This window comes from Cyprinus carpio, chromosome A22 (assembly GCF_018340385.1).
Source record: "Cyprinus carpio isolate SPL01 chromosome A22, ASM1834038v1, whole genome shotgun sequence".
In the NCBI taxonomy this organism is placed as follows: domain Eukaryota; kingdom Metazoa; phylum Chordata; class Actinopteri; order Cypriniformes; family Cyprinidae; genus Cyprinus; species Cyprinus carpio.
In genome coordinates this window covers 9,713,743-9,731,023 of record NC_056593.1, presented here as the reverse complement: position 1 = coordinate 9,731,023, position 17,281 = coordinate 9,713,743, and the positions used below count along the sequence as shown (strand labels likewise).

The following is a 17,281-nucleotide window of genomic DNA, read 5'->3' as shown; positions in this document are numbered from 1 at the left end:
AAGCATACATCTATAAATCTTCTGCATTGTTAGTTCATGATACCTAATGCTGTACATAATATTAAAATCTGCATCTTTTTTGTTGAGTAAATTAACGGCACATCTTTCTCATACCACCCCCTCAGTGGAAGGATATTAAACATACTTTAGGCTGATAATCAGTGACTCATGTTTACTGATATATCCGTAATACTGAATCACACCACATCAAGGCGCCCTCCTGTCGCCAGGGCTACCAGTCACCAGCTACTTACGGCCATGATGTGCCTCCACAAGACATCGATTTCTATTACGAGCCATCGCGGGACTCCAAACTGATTAGACCCGCTCAGATGGCCTGATGTTTGTTTCGGTAAGAAGCCCAGGCAGGTGTTCATTCCAGTCTGGTGTGTTTTGGGAAACCGGCCAATTGCATCTGAATTACTTTAGCATCTAAGGTGCCTTTAAAACTGGACTAGAGTCATTAAAACACTCGGTTAACTCGTTCACTTTGACATAAAACTAATCGGCCTGATTGTTTTCCATTCATAAGTGATGAACACCAAAGGGCAGAGCCCGGACTGAAATAAATGAGCTCAGCTGGGAGCCACTAAACATAATAATCATTAAATAATGATCTGACAGCGTTAAACAGATCCAGTGCAGCCGCCACAGCGCTCTGGAGAACCGTAGCGCTGCACTGTTTACACTACGAATGCGGTTGAGTTACACCATGTACTGTAAAGAGGGCCCTGACTGCCAGTAACTCTAGTCACTTACCAACAAAAGCATCATTTCCTGAAAGCTCCTCCCCTCCCCTCCCCCTCGCTCAGCTCCCCTCCCCTCTCAACCACCTTTAGCATTGAGGAACTAAACCACAATCAATATGAGTAAACCTCCATGCACATACCTGTCACTCCTCTTTTACTAGGAAGGGCACAGGGGTCTCTCACCAGCCTAGAAGCGTACCTGTTGTGCCGGCGGGAGAGCTGTTTTTCTTTCCGCCCGTCTGGCTTTGGGAATGTTGCAGCTGTGAGCTTGTCAGTTCTTTCTCCAGCACATGGAAAGGATCTGTTGTTTCCAGGAGGTGAATGATAGTGACTTGGACCCATGTCACTCATGCAGTTTTGGACTAAGTTTTATGCACAGATGGGACGTCCTCCTCCCAAGGTAGAGCACATAAATCTCTTTAATACGATCCTTTTGTAGCATTTCATGGGGTTGAAAAATATAATGTTGCCAGGTGAGAAATTCAGGTTTGATTGCCCAAGGAAAGACGTTTCTTGTCTAGTGCTCTACTTTATTTCCCTCAGATTATTTCCTTGATAAGAAAATGATTTCCTTGTAGCTTCTTAAGATCTGCGTTCTGTCGCACAGCTGTCAGTTTTCTATGATTTTGGCATTTTTAATGATGGGTTATTATTGCCTGCATTTTTATGCAGTCATCTTGTTAGTGTTGGCTTTAAGTAATCACTATGACTTTACTTTAAGTAATACAATAAGTTATTATATACAGAGAAAATATATAATAATTATATATATAGTTTTTTGTACTTTTTATTGAATGTATTTTTCATTTATATAAATATATAAATGTATATATAATATTTAAATAATATGCTACATGTAAGTAAATAAAATTATATATATATATATGTTTGTATAAAATTCCTTTTATTTTACTTTTTATTATGTGTAATTATTTTTCATTTCATTTACTTATACAAATATATACACTTATATATAATATTTAAGTAATAAGATACATTATGTATATATAATCCAAAATAGTACATATAAGTACTTACATTAAATTTCTAATGTATTTTTAACTCACAGTTAGTTCTCTTAGCATTTTATTTTGTTTTTATTTTTGTTTTTTAAATATGTGACCGGTTCTAGATTGATATTTTGCATTCAGTTTTGCATTAAGTAACATCATTCTGATTACAAAAGCTGACTGTTTGTTATCAATAAGCATGACAACCGCGAAAGCTGATTTCCAGTAAGAGGTGGACACAGGTGATTCTTGGGTTTGACGCAATTTTGTATTATTGCTCTTTTTGCATGAGATCATTTCTGCATTAGAGTTTGCATTTTGAAATCTCCTTGCTGTTAAAAAGCACTAATGATTGCATCAATCTCAGGAAGTCGATGAACCACAGCGAAAAGTTTTTGAAATTTGGCATGATTTTTGCACACACATCTCTTATAGTTGTTGAGTGAGACTGTCCTGTGTGTTGCATGAGTGTGTACTGGAATGCACTTCCCTTTTTCCCCCTCATCACGATTTGTCTGTTATCTGAGGGGTTTGGGTCTCTATTTTGGGCCTGAGGCTGGGCAACGCTCATGTTTTACAGGAACAGTGTGATGTAAAGTGCTGTTAAGGCACAATGAGTCTTCGCTTCCCAAACCAACGACCTGCAGCAGCACGGCATGACATGCACCACATCTTCCTTGTGTTCAGATTTCCTTCTTGAACTTTTTTTCTTTTTTCTTCACTTTTCTTCTCATCTGTTTCTTTCTTTCAGTTGTCTGTTCTTTCATTTGCCTGGTTCGTTTGTCCATTCTTTTTTAATTTGTCTGTTCTCTCTTTCTTTAGGTTAGCCATTGTTCGTCATAGTTTTTCATTTGTCAGTTTTTTTGATGTGCGTTCTTTTGTTTGTCCATTCATCTGTTCTTTCTTCCTTTGTCTTTCCATTGTTTGTGTGGTCTGTTTGTTTGTCCATTCTTTTGGTTGTCTGCTCTTTCGTTCATTTGCCTTTTCTTTCTTTCTTTCTTTCTGTTTTTGCCCACTTTCTTGTAGTTCATTTATTCTTTCTTTTGTTAATTTGTCCGTTCTTTTTCTTTCTGTGACATATTTTCTTTCTTTAGGCCATATGCCGCCTTTATTCTTTCCGTTTGCCTGCTTCCTTTCACTCGTTTGCCGTTTTTCTTTCAGTCTTTTGCCTTCTTTCATTAAGTTTGCCATTGTTCATATTTTTCTTGTTGTTTGTTTGGTCCTTCTTTCTGTTTGCCATTTTTCTTCCTTGTATTTTTAGATAATATCTTTTTTTTATTCTTTCTTTCCATCTGTAATTTAATTTTTCCTCTCCTTTGCCATCTCTTTTATCTCTGTCCTTGATCTTTATCTTCCTCCTCCCTAAACAAAATAAATAGGACATATAACACATGAGGAAGCTTGATGTGATAATCTGGCAATGACGCTTCAGGCTTGTCTGCAGTTTTCCCGTCAGTGCTGCTTGGAAAGGTTCAATAAGTGTCATGCTGTGGTGTAACCTGACACATTGTCGTAATAATGAGGCTTTATTACAGCACGGGAGTGTTAGGAGACATTTGTGTGTGTTTTTTTTCACTTGTACACGCCAGCTTTACTCATCTTACACCAGAGTGTGGCCACCAGCTTGTCTTGCAGGTGCATCTTTTTTCCTTATATTTCATACAGGAAACGTTTACGCAGGCTTACAGTAAATGATGCACTTCTGGTGGTCCCCACAGATGAGTGTTGCCACCTCATCTCTACCGGGTCTGTCTTTATTTCCCCCCGGCAATAATTTTCAAAGCTGTTCTACTGTAAATCACGGGCACAGAGGATGTATTTTGTCGTTTTCTTGTCATTTCCAGCTTTTGGTTGTTGAATGTTTGTGCTGACAATGCATGGTGGCGCCTGCCAAATGGAAAAAAGGCTTTAGGAAACTCTAGCATCTTTGCCAAGTTCAGCCCAACCCAAACAGACACCAAAGCAGCCTTGGTTTTACAGAGCACCACATCCAAAAACCCAAACAGAACTGAAATTGTCCATTCACAAGGCTGGAAAGTGTCGAAGCATTGCAGGATTTGTCTTTCGCGCTGCAGGTTACAGAGTTCAGGTCAGCCTGCTCTGATTTAGGATGGATGGAAATGAATGCAGAGATTTTCCTCTGTTTATGTGCCTTCTTTGCAACCACAATGCATTCCTGTAAATGCAGAAGTGATTATTATTAGACACATCGCTCATGAAGTAACAATATAACAGCATTAATATACTTAGATAAGTATGCGGTTGCAATTAACTGTTATTTTGATGCCTAAGTAATCTGACAGTTATTTCCGAGATATTCTACATCTTGCCCAATGATCTCCAATTGATTTAAAGCATGGAAATTACAATATAAAGTGATTACAAAAGCTTTTCAAAGTTTAAAAGGAGTAAAAAAAATTAAATTTAATGTTCATATAAAACCACCATTACATGCACTGCCTACAGGATTTCCAAAAAGCTTAATTTGACCAAATATACTGTATGATGATTTTAAAGTTATATTTAGCTATTTAAACAACAAAAAAGAGACAATTTAGAATAATAACTAAATTTGATGTTAACAACTGATATTGATTATTAAGAATTATTGGCCACACACACACACAAAAAAAAGCAGCATTTAATCGGTCACTTGCTGGAGGTGGCACTGTTTTGCATGATGCAAATGGTCGCATTATCAGAATATGACTAAACGTTTTTTTTCATGGAAATTTTTTTACTACATGGTGTCACTGATGAAGGTTTTGTGTGCATAGTGCAAAGACTCAACTTAACCATGACAAAATTTGTTGAAAAATGATTTTAAGTATCGATTAGTTCTTACAGCCTTACATAAGTGTAATGAAAGATCAAAGAAACCACAGAACAATGATGGATTTCACTGGGATGATTAGAAAATGACCCTCAAACCTTGAGGGTTGAACCGTTACTATGTTTATTTGCAGGCATTTTATCTTGTGATCATGTAACAAGGCTCAGTTTAGTCAAATATCCGTCGTCTCGCTCAGGAACAAAAGATGGTCTCACTCATTCAAGGTCAGCCAGTTCATGTAAGGTCGCTTGGTGGTGGGTGCAATGAATTCCTTTTGATTCATTTTCCTGTATATGTACTTTTATATTCTAAAATCTATTAAAAGGAAAAACAGTTCTGCTGTAGTTTTTGCGATCTGTTTAAATGTTTCCCATTTATTAGTTTCCTTCTCGATTTCAATTTCTCAACATCTTTGCTAACAAATGGGAAAGTCAGCATTTTTTTGTTTTGACGTTCCGTTTATGCAAATATATTTCAGGAAAAGTGAAATATTAATAACATTCATCAATCCAATGCCACTCTGTCATCCTGATGTGTCATAGTGAAGGAGTAGAGAGAGGGGGTGGTGAGGGGTTGCGGTAAGTCTTTCCTTGTTGTTTGTGGTTTTTCCTTGAATGTACAAAGTTAGATTATGCCATTGCCATCTGCTAAACAATATCCAAAGTCATTCTCCTTAGCAAATTGCAGAACAGTTTTAGTTTTTTTCTTTTTCTTTTTTTTTTTTTTTTTGTAATAATGATTTCTTGTGTTTATTTGTTTGTTTTTTTTGTGCATTTGTTTGTGTGTGTTTAATCAAATCATAGAAAGCATGAAATACGTTACAACACGATTCTGATAGTAAATCATGACTGCAGTCTGATCAGTGTAAATGAGCAGGTTGTGACCTCAGGTTTCAGAATCCCCCTGATGATGGTTCTAGCAGTGCTTTCTGGAGCACCGTCTATCCTGAATTGAGCGTTTCCTGGGTTTTCTGTGGGAGCGAATTCAAGTACTGAGAGTCTATGTCAGGTCTAAGAGGTGATGGAATGTTGCCATTCTATATATGGGCATAAATGTGTTTTTGTCTGTTGTCAAGTCATTCTGTGTTCCACAAGCACTTCTTCCTTCCCAGCACAATGAAATCAATGAGAAACATCATTTGAATGCGGAAAGACAACTTAACCACTGCCTGGAGACAAGAACAGACTGTTGCTTAAACAGTCAACTATCTATGGTGTGAATTAGGCCTAGACTTTTAATTTTAGAAAGTTGGAAACAATTGGAAATCTTACGTTTGCGAGGGTATTTATATATGATTAGTAGTTGTCGACTAAGTTTTTCTGAGTTGTAAGTTTTTCTGTTTGGCTGATGTGTTTGAGGCGGGACTTTTATTTTATTTTTTTATTTTGAGAACGCCTGCGCACAACTCTCACATTCTCCCACTTCATTGTTTGCTGTCACCGTTTAACAGTTCTGAACAAAGAAGGCATTCAAAAAAAGTATTATAATGATTGCTCTTATATTATTAGTGATAGAAAGGCAAACATTATAATTCTTTCTCGTTTACCATCAGCATTCAGCAAATACACAATTACATAATTTAAACAAATCTTTGTGATTGGAGACAGGAGGAGAGTTCAGCTTCACTGGAGACGTACGATCAACAAACTTTAAACTCGTGATTTCAAACTATGCAGCACTTTATTCATGTGCCCACAATCATATTCATGTCATTTTCACTGTGTGAATGAGTGTTACCTTGGCTTTATTTTCAAACTTCCCGTGTGTGAGTGTTTGTATCTATCTATCTATCTATCTATCTATCTATCTATCTATCTATATATATATATATGAATATTATAATATATATAATATATAATATATATATATATAGATAATATTTGTATAAAAACTATATATTTAAATGAAAAATATTTATATTATATATATGTGTATTTATATATATATATATATATATAAACTATATATTTAAATGAAAAATATTTATATTATACTATATATATATATACACACACACATACATCCATATGTGTTACAGCTTTTTAAAAATGTAAAGTAAAATGTATGAGATCTTAGATATAAAAGAAATGATACATGATAGCAAAGTTTTCCACTCTCAGTTTCATGTCACTGCTGTTAATCTATGTTTATTATCTCCATACTCAAGTATAGAGGAAGTACAAAGACTTTGAATTTGTGGCTTCTAACAGAACTACCATGCATTTGCTTTTTAAACCTTTTATCTTTATGAAAGAAGACGCAATCGAGCTCCGAGATTCTCACGAAACTGCTGTGACCCAACTAACATCACAAACCTACACACCTTCCATGTTGCAAAAAGTCATGTTTCGTTGCAGCTCTGATTCAGCGGTTCACACTAACAGCTTCTATGCACATGAATGCACAAAGAATAAAAGGATCTAAAGCATTGTGATATATGATTATATTAGTACAACCCTGAATTAGAATATATTTTAGATTGTAAACAGTTCATTTTGAGGTCAACCTCAATCTGACTCACTTTTCTTCTTAACACTGAAAAATGGCCGTTATTAATGAAATGGATCAAATACCACAGCCCCTGGCCACTCACCAGTTCTTGGTTGTTTACCACTCGCTGGTTTTCTTCGAACAGTGAAGAGTTCTTGGAAAATCTTGGCTGTGCAAAGAGCGTCTCGAGCCACTTCAGATCCCTCATACATTCCACTACTTTTACTACAAAAGCCTGGCCTCTGATTAGCTGAGCACATTGTCCTTCACAGCAAAAGCATAATGCTGTGGTGTTGCGTGTGACGTACCATCTGCACTTCATATTCTCGTGTCTTAATTAGATTGTGGGTTCAGTGGTTCAGGGTATATTTACTGTGCATATATCTCTCAGCTATCTCTAATATGAACTCTTGTGCATACTGTTCTTTATGAATTATGCAGTTTAAACATTATAATTTGTCCCACAGTCTCCACTACATTCAGATCTGGCATTAACATTTGTTTCATATCCAGATATCTTAAGAAGTTTTTTTCTTAAAGTGCCCTCACATTTACCATTGCTCATCAGATGAAATCCAGTCATTTGCCATGCTGAGCTATTCTTCATATATCTCTACATTATTGACCAACAATGGACCTTTGTTTCACAATTTTAACTACTTGCAATTTTCGTTGATTTCATGACTATGCCTTTATTTTCTCTGTAACATTTTGCAGAACCAGGTCAGGAAGTAAAATAGTGACTGGTAAAATTGTTCTCGTTTTTTTTTTTTTTTTTTCTTTTTTTTTTCTCAGGACCTCTCTGGTCTGGATGATCTGTCGATCTTCTCCCCTCCAACTGACTCTTTATCCGAATACACCGTTAACAGCTTGATCAACACTGACATGCCTCCCAATGTGCCCACGATATGGGACATCAAAACATCACCAGCATCAGTCCAAGAGGTGAGGCTAATTCCTGACAGCATATGCACACGCACTTATTCCAGTCGTGGTTGAGGCCTAATGGTTAGAGAGTCGGACTTGTAACCAAAAGGTTGCGGGTTCGATTCTCAGGGCTGGCAGGAATTGTCGGTAAGTGGAGAGAGTAACCAGCGCTCTCTTCCACCTTCAACACCACGACTGAGGAGAGACCCTTGAGCAAGGCACCGAACCCCCAACTGCTCCCTGGGTGCCACAGCAATATGGCTGCCCACTGCTCCGGGTGTGTGTTCACGATGTGTGTGTGCACTCGGATAGGTTGAATGCAGAGCACAAATTGGCTACAAGTCACTTCACTTTAAATGCTAATGTTGAACTTAACCAGTTGTTTACAGTAGTTTTTGTGCTGAATATTATTTCCGTAGTGCGAGAAACCACACCTGCGAATGACACACCCATGAACTTTGTTCCTGCTCTGATAGTAAACCATGTGATTTTTCTATTATCTTCAACTTTCTCTTTCAATCTCTTTTGTTTCTCTTTTTCCTCCTCAGCTGAATTCTAACAGGTTTCAAGGTTTAAACTCGTTGGATGACATCACTGCTATCATTAATACACCACCCATTGGAGGTTATCAGGTAACTCCCAATCAACAGTTGTTAATTGCTCTTAATAATGATATATTATAATAGTAATAAAAATACTATTAAATAATAAAAATATATTAGTAATAGTATTTCTTTGTTTAAATAAATAATTTTTAAATAAAAATTATAAAAAAATATATATAAATATAATTTCTTTAACATTTAAGAAAAATTTTAAGGTCTCTGTAAAGTCAAACTGTCTTTCTCTTTCTGTTTTTCTTCTCTTTTTTTTATCTTATCACGTGTTTACACAGAGACCCCAAACACAGCCAGTAGAGGAAGAGGAAGTTGAAGTGGAGGAGGCAGAAGAGTTGGGTCATGTTGACACCTATGCAGACTACAGGCCCTCTAAATGTTAGCGTTGCTTTTATGTACACATTTAATGGCTATTAATGTCATACTGGAAGATTCATATTGTGTTTGCTCTCTGTATTGCTGTCTCAGCCAAGATAGGAATATCCCACCCAGACCGAGTGGTGGAGACCAACACTTTATCCAGCGTACCTCCTCCAGATATCACCTACACCCTGTCCATCCCAGAGACCACCATAAACAGAGGCCTGCTGTCTGCCTTGCAACTGGAGGCCATTATTTACGCCTGCCAGGTACCCCTGACCAGCTTTGCCTTTCTTCTCCCACTTAGTTAAACAACATGCACAACAAAACCTTAAAAGAAAACAAAGGACTGTACTCTATAATATCGTGTCCAAAATATCCTTCTACATTAATTAAAATATATATATTTATTAAGAGGCTGTTTACAAACAACTTTTAAACTGTTTAGATCCTGCATAATCAAGTTACTTGTTTATTTATTGCTTTATTTGTTTTATTTATTGTATTATTTATTGATTGATTTATTTTCTTTATACAGTATAATGTTTTATTTTGAGACCATTTACAAATCATTTTTAAACTGTTTAGATCCTGCATTAATTTTTATTTATGTATTTATTTGTTTTGTTGTGTTATTTGTTTTATTTATTGAATTATTCATTTATTGTTTTGTTTCATCATTTATTGTCTCATTTTAAAATTTCCCAACCTTATTTGTTTGTCAAAACTTTTATGACCTGAGACTTTGACATCTTCAAATGTTAATAATTTGGAATAATTATTTATAACAATAAAAGCATTTAATTAAAACAAACTTATTTAATTATTTTTAATATAATCAGCTACTATTTTTTTATATATATACTTAAAGGTGCACTAAGCAAATTTTGTCAAACACTGTTAATATTTGAAAGCACCAAAACAAGCACGCCCATACCCCAACAGGACCTCGCCCCTATTCTGATAACTCCGCCCCACTGACGATAGCAGAATCTGCTTTGCCTGCCAACCGCAGCATATTCAAGCAAAATCAACGTAACCCACCTGTCGAGAAGAAACAAAGCAACCTCTGCATCCAATTCCAGGCCTTCCCGCTCCTTGAGTTCTGTCCACCGCTGGAAAGCTTCTCCAATATTTACGCGGGTCCTACCTCTTGCCTGATCGTAACCCTTCTTATTTTGTTCCTCCGAAATTTTCCTCATTATTTTATTTGTTTATTTATTTTATCTGCCATCTCTCACTTTCTATTGTCGATCTGTTAATATCTGTCCTGTGCACTCACTGAGCGTTCTCTTCTTCATATCATTACTAGACACTTCCCTTACTGCTGATTGACAGCGAGTGTGTTTTGGGACACGGTCTGACATTGTGGTCAAAAGCGTTTTTCAAATATTGCTTAGTGCACCTCTAATTTTCTAATTCAGCATTGCATTTCTGTCATAATCTCACAAACATCCCTGTAGTTCCATCATAAAGACATAGTAATTTCTGTATCCCACTGATTGTTTGCAAATATTTTATACTTTCTCGTCATTAACAGACCATTAATATTGACTTCTTTATAACACTCTACAGCAACATGAAGTGATTCTGCAGAACAACCAGCGGGCCGGCTTCCTCATAGGGGATGGCGCTGGAGTTGGCAAAGGCCGCACAGTGGCTGGCATCATTCTAGAAAACAACTTAAAGGGAAGGAAGAAAGCACTATGGTAAGCGATCTCCAGATCCATCAAGCCCTACAAAACTCCACATCAAACACTGCTTCTAGAGCCGTTGCCTTATCCTCGTCATCTCTCCTCCAGGTTCAGCGTCTCCAATGACCTAAAATATGACGCAGAGAGAGATCTCCAAGACATCCATGCACAAAATATACAAGTGCATGCCTTGAATAAGGTCACTATTACTCTGCAGCTCAATACAGCAGTCCTGTTAACGGAGATCATGTTTCCAGTGTAGCAAATTCTTACAGACTTTCCCTGTAGTGTTTCTCAACATGGCTAACCTTAACTGTTTTCCATGCAGATAAAGTACGGAGACACAGCTACCTCAGAAGGAGTCCTGTTTGCCACCTACTCAGCACTAATCGGGGAGAGTCAGGCAGGCGGCCAACACCGAACGCGTCTGAAGCAGATCCTAGACTGGTGTGAGCCGGGTTTTGATGGAGTTGTATCCTTTGCCTACTATGTGCATAAAACAGATTTTGTTGGCAGGGGTTTTCTAACTTTGTGTTGCCTTAAACCCCTTGGAAAACACTTTTCCAAAATGAAAGTAATGTTAAAAGTTCAGTATTATTGAACACTGAATACTGATTAAAATATTATATTTATTAATATATAAATATGTATTACAATTCTGCATTAAACTGAAGATGAAATACAAATCTGGAAAACATTTGTATTAATTGTAATAAATATTAATAATAATTTATAGTAATATTATTGTATATAAAATATTAAATAAATATGACAATATTTTAAAATATTTTTGTTTACATTTTTATTACATTTCCAAGTAGTTTTTTCTAACCAGCATTAAAATATGATTTTCAGTGTAATATCTACTGTTTTCTTTGTATAGCATTTTTTACTTTTTTTTTTGCTTTTTTTTTTTAAATATATATTTTTTATTTATTTTAAATATATATAATGTTTATGTTATGTTAATGTTACTTTGTTTTAACTGTTAAAATACATTTTGTAGAAACTTCTTATTTAATAAGAGATCCGTTTGCCCCATTGCAGCTTTGTTTTTTTTTTTTGTTTTTTTATAATCCTCAGAAAAATATGAGGGTGAACAATGAAGCTGGTTTTACCCTTGACAGTAGGCTTACTTTAGATCATATTTGACGAATGCCACAAAGCCAAAAATGCAACGTCTACAAAGATGGGCAAGGCCGTGCTGGATCTGCAGAACAAGTTGCCATTGGCCAGAGTGGTGTACGCCAGTGCCACAGGTGCCTCGGAGCCAAAGAACATGATCTATATGAGCCGTCTGGGGATCTGGGGAGAGGGAACCCCCTTCAGAACCTTTGACGACTTCCTCCACACCATTGAGAAGAGGTTTGCAGAGGAGCATGAACTTGTTGGCTGGCAAATATGAAAAAAAAAAAACAGTTCTTTGTGGATATTAAATCTGAATGTACTCTTCATTTATAGGGGCGTGGGAGCCATGGAGATTGTCGCAATGGACATGAAGGTCAGCGGGATGTACATTGCACGCCAACTCAGCTTCTCAGGAGTCTCATTCCGCATAGAAGAAATCAGCTTGGATGATGATTTCAAACTTGTGTACAACAAAGCTGCTAAACTTGTGAGTTATGAGAAGAATCCCTGAAATCCCTGAAGAATCCGTTATTTTGTTGTGTACATACGTCTGACACGTATATGTGATATCTCCTTTGCAGTGGGCGGAAGCTTTAGTCGTGTTCATGCAGGCTGCTGACGAGCTCTGCATGAGCTCCAGGAAATCCCTGTGGGGTCAGTTTTGGTCATCCCACCAGCGTTTCTTTAAATACCTCTGTATCGCTGCCAAGGTACGCTGCCTGGTGGAACTGGCCAAAAAAGAGTTGGAAGCAGGGAAGGTCAGTCAGATCAGTGACCCCTGAAATCTCTAATTATTATTTGTTGCTATAGGCATTTGACAGTTTTTTTCCTCTGTCTAGTGTGTCGTGATAGGGCTACAGTCAACAGGTGAGGCTCGAACCAGAGAAGTCCTTGACGAAAACGACGGACACTTGGACAGATTTGTGTCTGCTGCCGAGTAAGTGAATTTTGGGTATCACTGAAACCTTTCTAAAATATACAGCCACCTTATGACTACTTTCCAGGGTAGTGCTCTTCCAGTTTCGCAATGATAGTAAGGTTTCTCAATATGTTACTGTGGTCATCTCACAGGTCATGTATCATTCTGAAACCTAGTGTCATCTGATTGTGTCATCATCTGAGTGTCATCAACACCGTCATCCTATAATAACCACTTCCTTAAGCCATTACACAAAAACCTTTTCTAGTTGACTTATTGACACAATAATGTCTTTATGTGTTCCTCAGGGGTGTATTTCACTCTCTGGTCCTCAAACACTTTCCGTCAGAGAAGCAGAGAAGAGAGAAAGGAGCAGGGAACAAGAGGAAACGTGAGTCATGTCGTGCTTTTGTATCACTGTCCATATATTGCCTGTCTTTGCTTTCAGCCTCATGGTTTGATTGAACATTCTTGCACAGGTAAGCCACGGGGACGACAACAGCCAAAGCAACCCCGACAGAGTACTGATGTAACGGGAGTGATCAACATAAGCGATGACAGCAGCACCGAGTCTGATGCCATGGACAGCGACTCCAACTCCTCGCCAGACTCAGTCCAAGACAACAATGACGATGTCATCTTCGTCAATCAAACCAGCTACCAAATGGGTATGTTGACTGTTTATTATATGGTGCAACTCATATTAGCTCCATGCATCCTGATGATTTTCCCAAAAAAGTCACTTCTAGCACCTTTGAAGTAAACATAAGCAATTGAATTTCACTTTCATACTTCCATAGCAAGGTTAGAGGAGATGAAACAAGGGCTACTTAACAAGATCGCTGTGCTGGGAAAAGAACTACCTCTTAACACACTGGATGAGCTCATTGATAAATTTGGAGGTCCAGAACAAGTATCAGAGGTCATTATTTATGTATTTATTCTAATAGTCCAAGGATAGTTACACTTCAAAGACAAGGGTGCATCCTAGAGGTAAACATTCTTTGTGTCTATGCGCCCAGATGACGGGACGTAAAGGCCGAGTGGTGCGTCGGTCTGATGGCAGCGTCCAATATGAGTCTCGCGCTGAGCAGGGGCACACTATCGACCAAATCAACATCAAAGAGAAAGATCGCTTCATGAATGGAGAGAAGGTAAATCTCAGAAAAAAAATCACCAGCCTTTTGGCTCTGATTCCTTTGGTGCATCCAGTAACACACTGTGTTACTCCCTTCAGTTGGTAGCCATCATATCAGAAGCGGCCAGTTCTGGGATCTCACTTCAGGCTGACAGAAGGGTGAAGAATCAGCGTCGGAGGGTTCACATTACCCTGGAGCTGCCTTGGAGTGCGGACAGGGCTATCCAGCAGTTTGGTGAGTCGGCAACATTACCTTATATCTACCTATTAAGTTTGTGGCCATGCACTAGTCATTTTGTCTACACTAAGTGGGACAGTCTACCAGCTCCAGGCTAGATCAGAAGTGCTTTGATGCTGTTGAAAAGTGGTTACACTGTCAACACCCAATGTAGCGTCAATAATTCCACCTGCATCACCCAGCCACAGCCGCTAACCTTGTCATCAAAGCTCTCTTCCCATAAAGAGAGTCACTGTACCACAACAAATAGCTGATAAAACTTTCTTTTTCTCAGGTCGTACTCATCGTTCCAATCAGGTCACGGCACCGGAGTACATCTTCCTAATCTCCGAACTGGCAGGCGAGCGACGATTTGCATCCATCGTGGCAAAGAGGCTGGAGAGTCTGGTGCGTCCTTGACATGCTGTTTTTCCATTTCTCTGTATTGTAAATATTCTAATTACATAATTACATATTTTAATTACAGAGAATCAAAATGGCATGTCTTAATGAGACTGATTTGGTTTAATGGGGATTAAAAAATAAGGAGTGGGTGGATTTTTATCATTGTAGGTTGGCTGTTTACACACTGCCAACATACATTTATGTCCAAACGCCATGTAAAAGTGGATTTTGCATAATAGGTCCCCCTTATTATATATAATTATTATTATTCCCATTTATTTTAAATAAAGTATTTTTAACCCTGTCTTTCAAATAATGTTTTACAAAATCTTTCTTTTGTTCTGACTGTAAATAGTTTAGAAACACTGTTTCTAATTCACATGGTAAATTCTTAAAAATTATTATGGGCCATTAATGTGTTGGACTGATATTGGGACTAGAGAAAATGCAGGAGCTCCCATTTAAAAAAAATTAAATCTCTCCTCACTCCACTTCTACTCTGTACTTCTCATATACCTAAAACCTTATGTTCAAATCGCTACTTTGGTCTTGACATTTCTAACCTATGTGTTTGCTTTTCACAGGGAGCTCTGACTCATGGTGACAGAAGGGCCACAGAGTCTAGAGACCTGAGCAAATACAACTTTGAAAATAAAGTGAGTAACTATTTGATATAGAACAATGACACTGCTAAAAATATTCTGATAAATCATGGACTAACCTGTGGTCTGTTTTGGTTGTTCCTCATAGTATGGGACCAAAGCTCTAGATAAGATTACCAAAGCCATCCTTGGTCAGATTGAAAGCAAGGTACCCCCTCCAAATGACTATCCGGGTGGTGACGCCATGTTCTTCACAGGTAAATGGGTTCTGTGAATTACTCTGTTAAGATGTGGATACGCTAGAACTTTAATCTCACCAAAGCCACCATTGCCTTCTAATTTTAGACATGAAGCACGGTATGGTGGACGTAGGCATGCTATGCAGTCAGTCACGCTTGGGCATCAACATTGAAAAAGGTAAGGTTTCCACAAGAGACATATTGCATATCTTATCTATTTTGTTCACACTTGACACATTTCTTCACATGCTAATCACACACATCCACATATTTCCCTACATCATGTGACTTTGTTGTTTCAGACTGCAATATCACCAAGTTCCTCAACCGGATACTGGGCCTGGAGGTGCACAAACAGAACTCCCTCTTCCAGTATTTTACGGACAATTTCGACTACTTGATCGAAAAGGACAAGAAAGAGGGCAAATATGATATGGGGATACTGGGTAAGCAGCACTTCTTCTGTTCGTGTGGTACTTTAAATTGCAGTAATCTGCTTAGTTGACAAGAAGATATCTGCTTTCTCTCAGATCTGGCGCCAGGCAATGACCAGATTTATGAGGAAACACAGGAGAAGTTTCTGACTGCTGGAAACCCTCAAGATGGTCAAGTTATCCTATATAAGGTCAGTTTTTTGTTTTTTTGTTTTTTTTAGAGTAGAAGCAGAAGTTAAAAAAACAGCTCTTTAATGGCAGAGCTTAAAAAATATGCCTAAGTCACAGGAGTTTCATGTATGACACACACTACAAACATGCTAATCATCCCTTCCACCGAGAGCAAAGTTTATTTTGACAACTTATGCAATGAGGACTGGTTTAACAGTTGTTACTGTTAGCAGTTCCTTGATGGAGAATAAACCACACTGCAACCATTGTGGACTTGTCTGTTGAACATTATCTCTGACAGAACTGTTTGTTTTGTTGCACAGATAAGTGTAGATAGAGGTATGACATGGTTGGAGGCTCTCCAGAAGGCCCAAACTCTCAGCAACCCGGATGAAGGCTTCTATTTATCCCATAAAGTGAGTATATGAGCAAAAAAAACTCATCTTTCCAAATTTGCATGTAGTTTCCTTGTAGTAACAGGAAATATGGTTCCTTGGAAGAACCTTTCTGTTCAGGGGTGAAGGAGGGTTCATGTGTCATTAGAGTCCTTCCGCAGTTGTCTGAAGTTGACTCTGCTGATGAACATGTTTGTGCCTGTCTTGTTTGCAGTTGAGAGGTAACTACCCATGCGTGCTGCTAGCCGTGCAGGGCCAGGAGCGCAACATGATCATCTACAAACCAAACATCGGCAAGCAGGCCCAAACGGAAAGCCTTGATAACCTCCAACAAAAATACCACAAGGTGTGTTCAAACTCTTCATCAAAAATGTAATGATCAGAACCTGATCAGAGCAAATGAGACCTTCCTAAAAGTGACGTGCAACGCTGCTGTGGAAAATGTCTCTGCTGCCATCTGGTGAGCATTATAGGTTTTTAAGTGATGTTTTCTACCCTTGCTTCAGGTCACTCCGGAGGAGGCACAAGATAGCTGGGAAAACCAGTTCACTTTCTCCTTCAGGAAATGTAGCCATGCTAACTGGTGAGAAAACCTTTCAGACTTCTGACTTGGTACTAGTCAAACTGAGCTCAGAGGATTTAACGTGTATGCATGTTTCCTGCAGGAATGGGAGGTGTAAGAGGGTAGAGGAGGGTCAGGAGTGCTTAATGGGTACTCGATTGCGTCAGTATCACATGTTGTGTGGCGCTCTGCTCCGTGTTTGGAAGCGCGTGTCTGATGTGGTCGCTGACATCACCAATTCCAGCATTCTCCAAATTGTCCGCCTCAAAACCAAAGACAGCAGCAAACAAGTTGGTGAGTCGACCCGTTAACATTTCCTGAGAAGTTCCTGATTAGCAGATTGTGATGCTCTAGGTTAATAACCAAAAGTTTGTAGGTTCAACAAAAGCAC

At 38.2% G+C, this 17,281-nt stretch overlaps 1 protein-coding gene across 1 annotated transcript in view; it reads left to right on the top strand.

The window, feature by feature from the left end:
* Window positions 1-17,281, top strand: part of LOC109071877 (protein strawberry notch homolog 2-like) — a 44,148-nt gene that overhangs the window by 23,426 nt on the left and 3,441 nt on the right. The window contains exons 5-30 of the mRNA XM_042711816.1: window positions 7,878-8,027; window positions 8,558-8,641; window positions 8,905-9,004; window positions 9,095-9,255; window positions 10,562-10,695; window positions 10,789-10,879; window positions 11,009-11,152; window positions 11,822-12,045; window positions 12,142-12,295; window positions 12,390-12,566; window positions 12,648-12,745; window positions 13,036-13,118; window positions 13,207-13,395; window positions 13,528-13,649; window positions 13,750-13,881; window positions 13,965-14,100; window positions 14,378-14,490; window positions 15,072-15,143; window positions 15,238-15,346; window positions 15,435-15,506; window positions 15,631-15,774; window positions 15,859-15,953; window positions 16,257-16,349; window positions 16,543-16,674; window positions 16,835-16,911; window positions 16,994-17,184. Of these exons, the coding sequence (XP_042567750.1) occupies window positions 7,878-8,027; window positions 8,558-8,641; window positions 8,905-9,004; window positions 9,095-9,255; window positions 10,562-10,695; window positions 10,789-10,879; window positions 11,009-11,152; window positions 11,822-12,045; window positions 12,142-12,295; window positions 12,390-12,566; window positions 12,648-12,745; window positions 13,036-13,118; window positions 13,207-13,395; window positions 13,528-13,649; window positions 13,750-13,881; window positions 13,965-14,100; window positions 14,378-14,490; window positions 15,072-15,143; window positions 15,238-15,346; window positions 15,435-15,506; window positions 15,631-15,774; window positions 15,859-15,953; window positions 16,257-16,349; window positions 16,543-16,674; window positions 16,835-16,911; window positions 16,994-17,184 (3,277 nt within the window). The remainder of the gene's footprint in view (window positions 1-7,877; window positions 8,028-8,557; window positions 8,642-8,904; window positions 9,005-9,094; window positions 9,256-10,561; window positions 10,696-10,788; window positions 10,880-11,008; window positions 11,153-11,821; window positions 12,046-12,141; window positions 12,296-12,389; window positions 12,567-12,647; window positions 12,746-13,035; window positions 13,119-13,206; window positions 13,396-13,527; window positions 13,650-13,749; window positions 13,882-13,964; window positions 14,101-14,377; window positions 14,491-15,071; window positions 15,144-15,237; window positions 15,347-15,434; window positions 15,507-15,630; window positions 15,775-15,858; window positions 15,954-16,256; window positions 16,350-16,542; window positions 16,675-16,834; window positions 16,912-16,993; window positions 17,185-17,281) is intronic.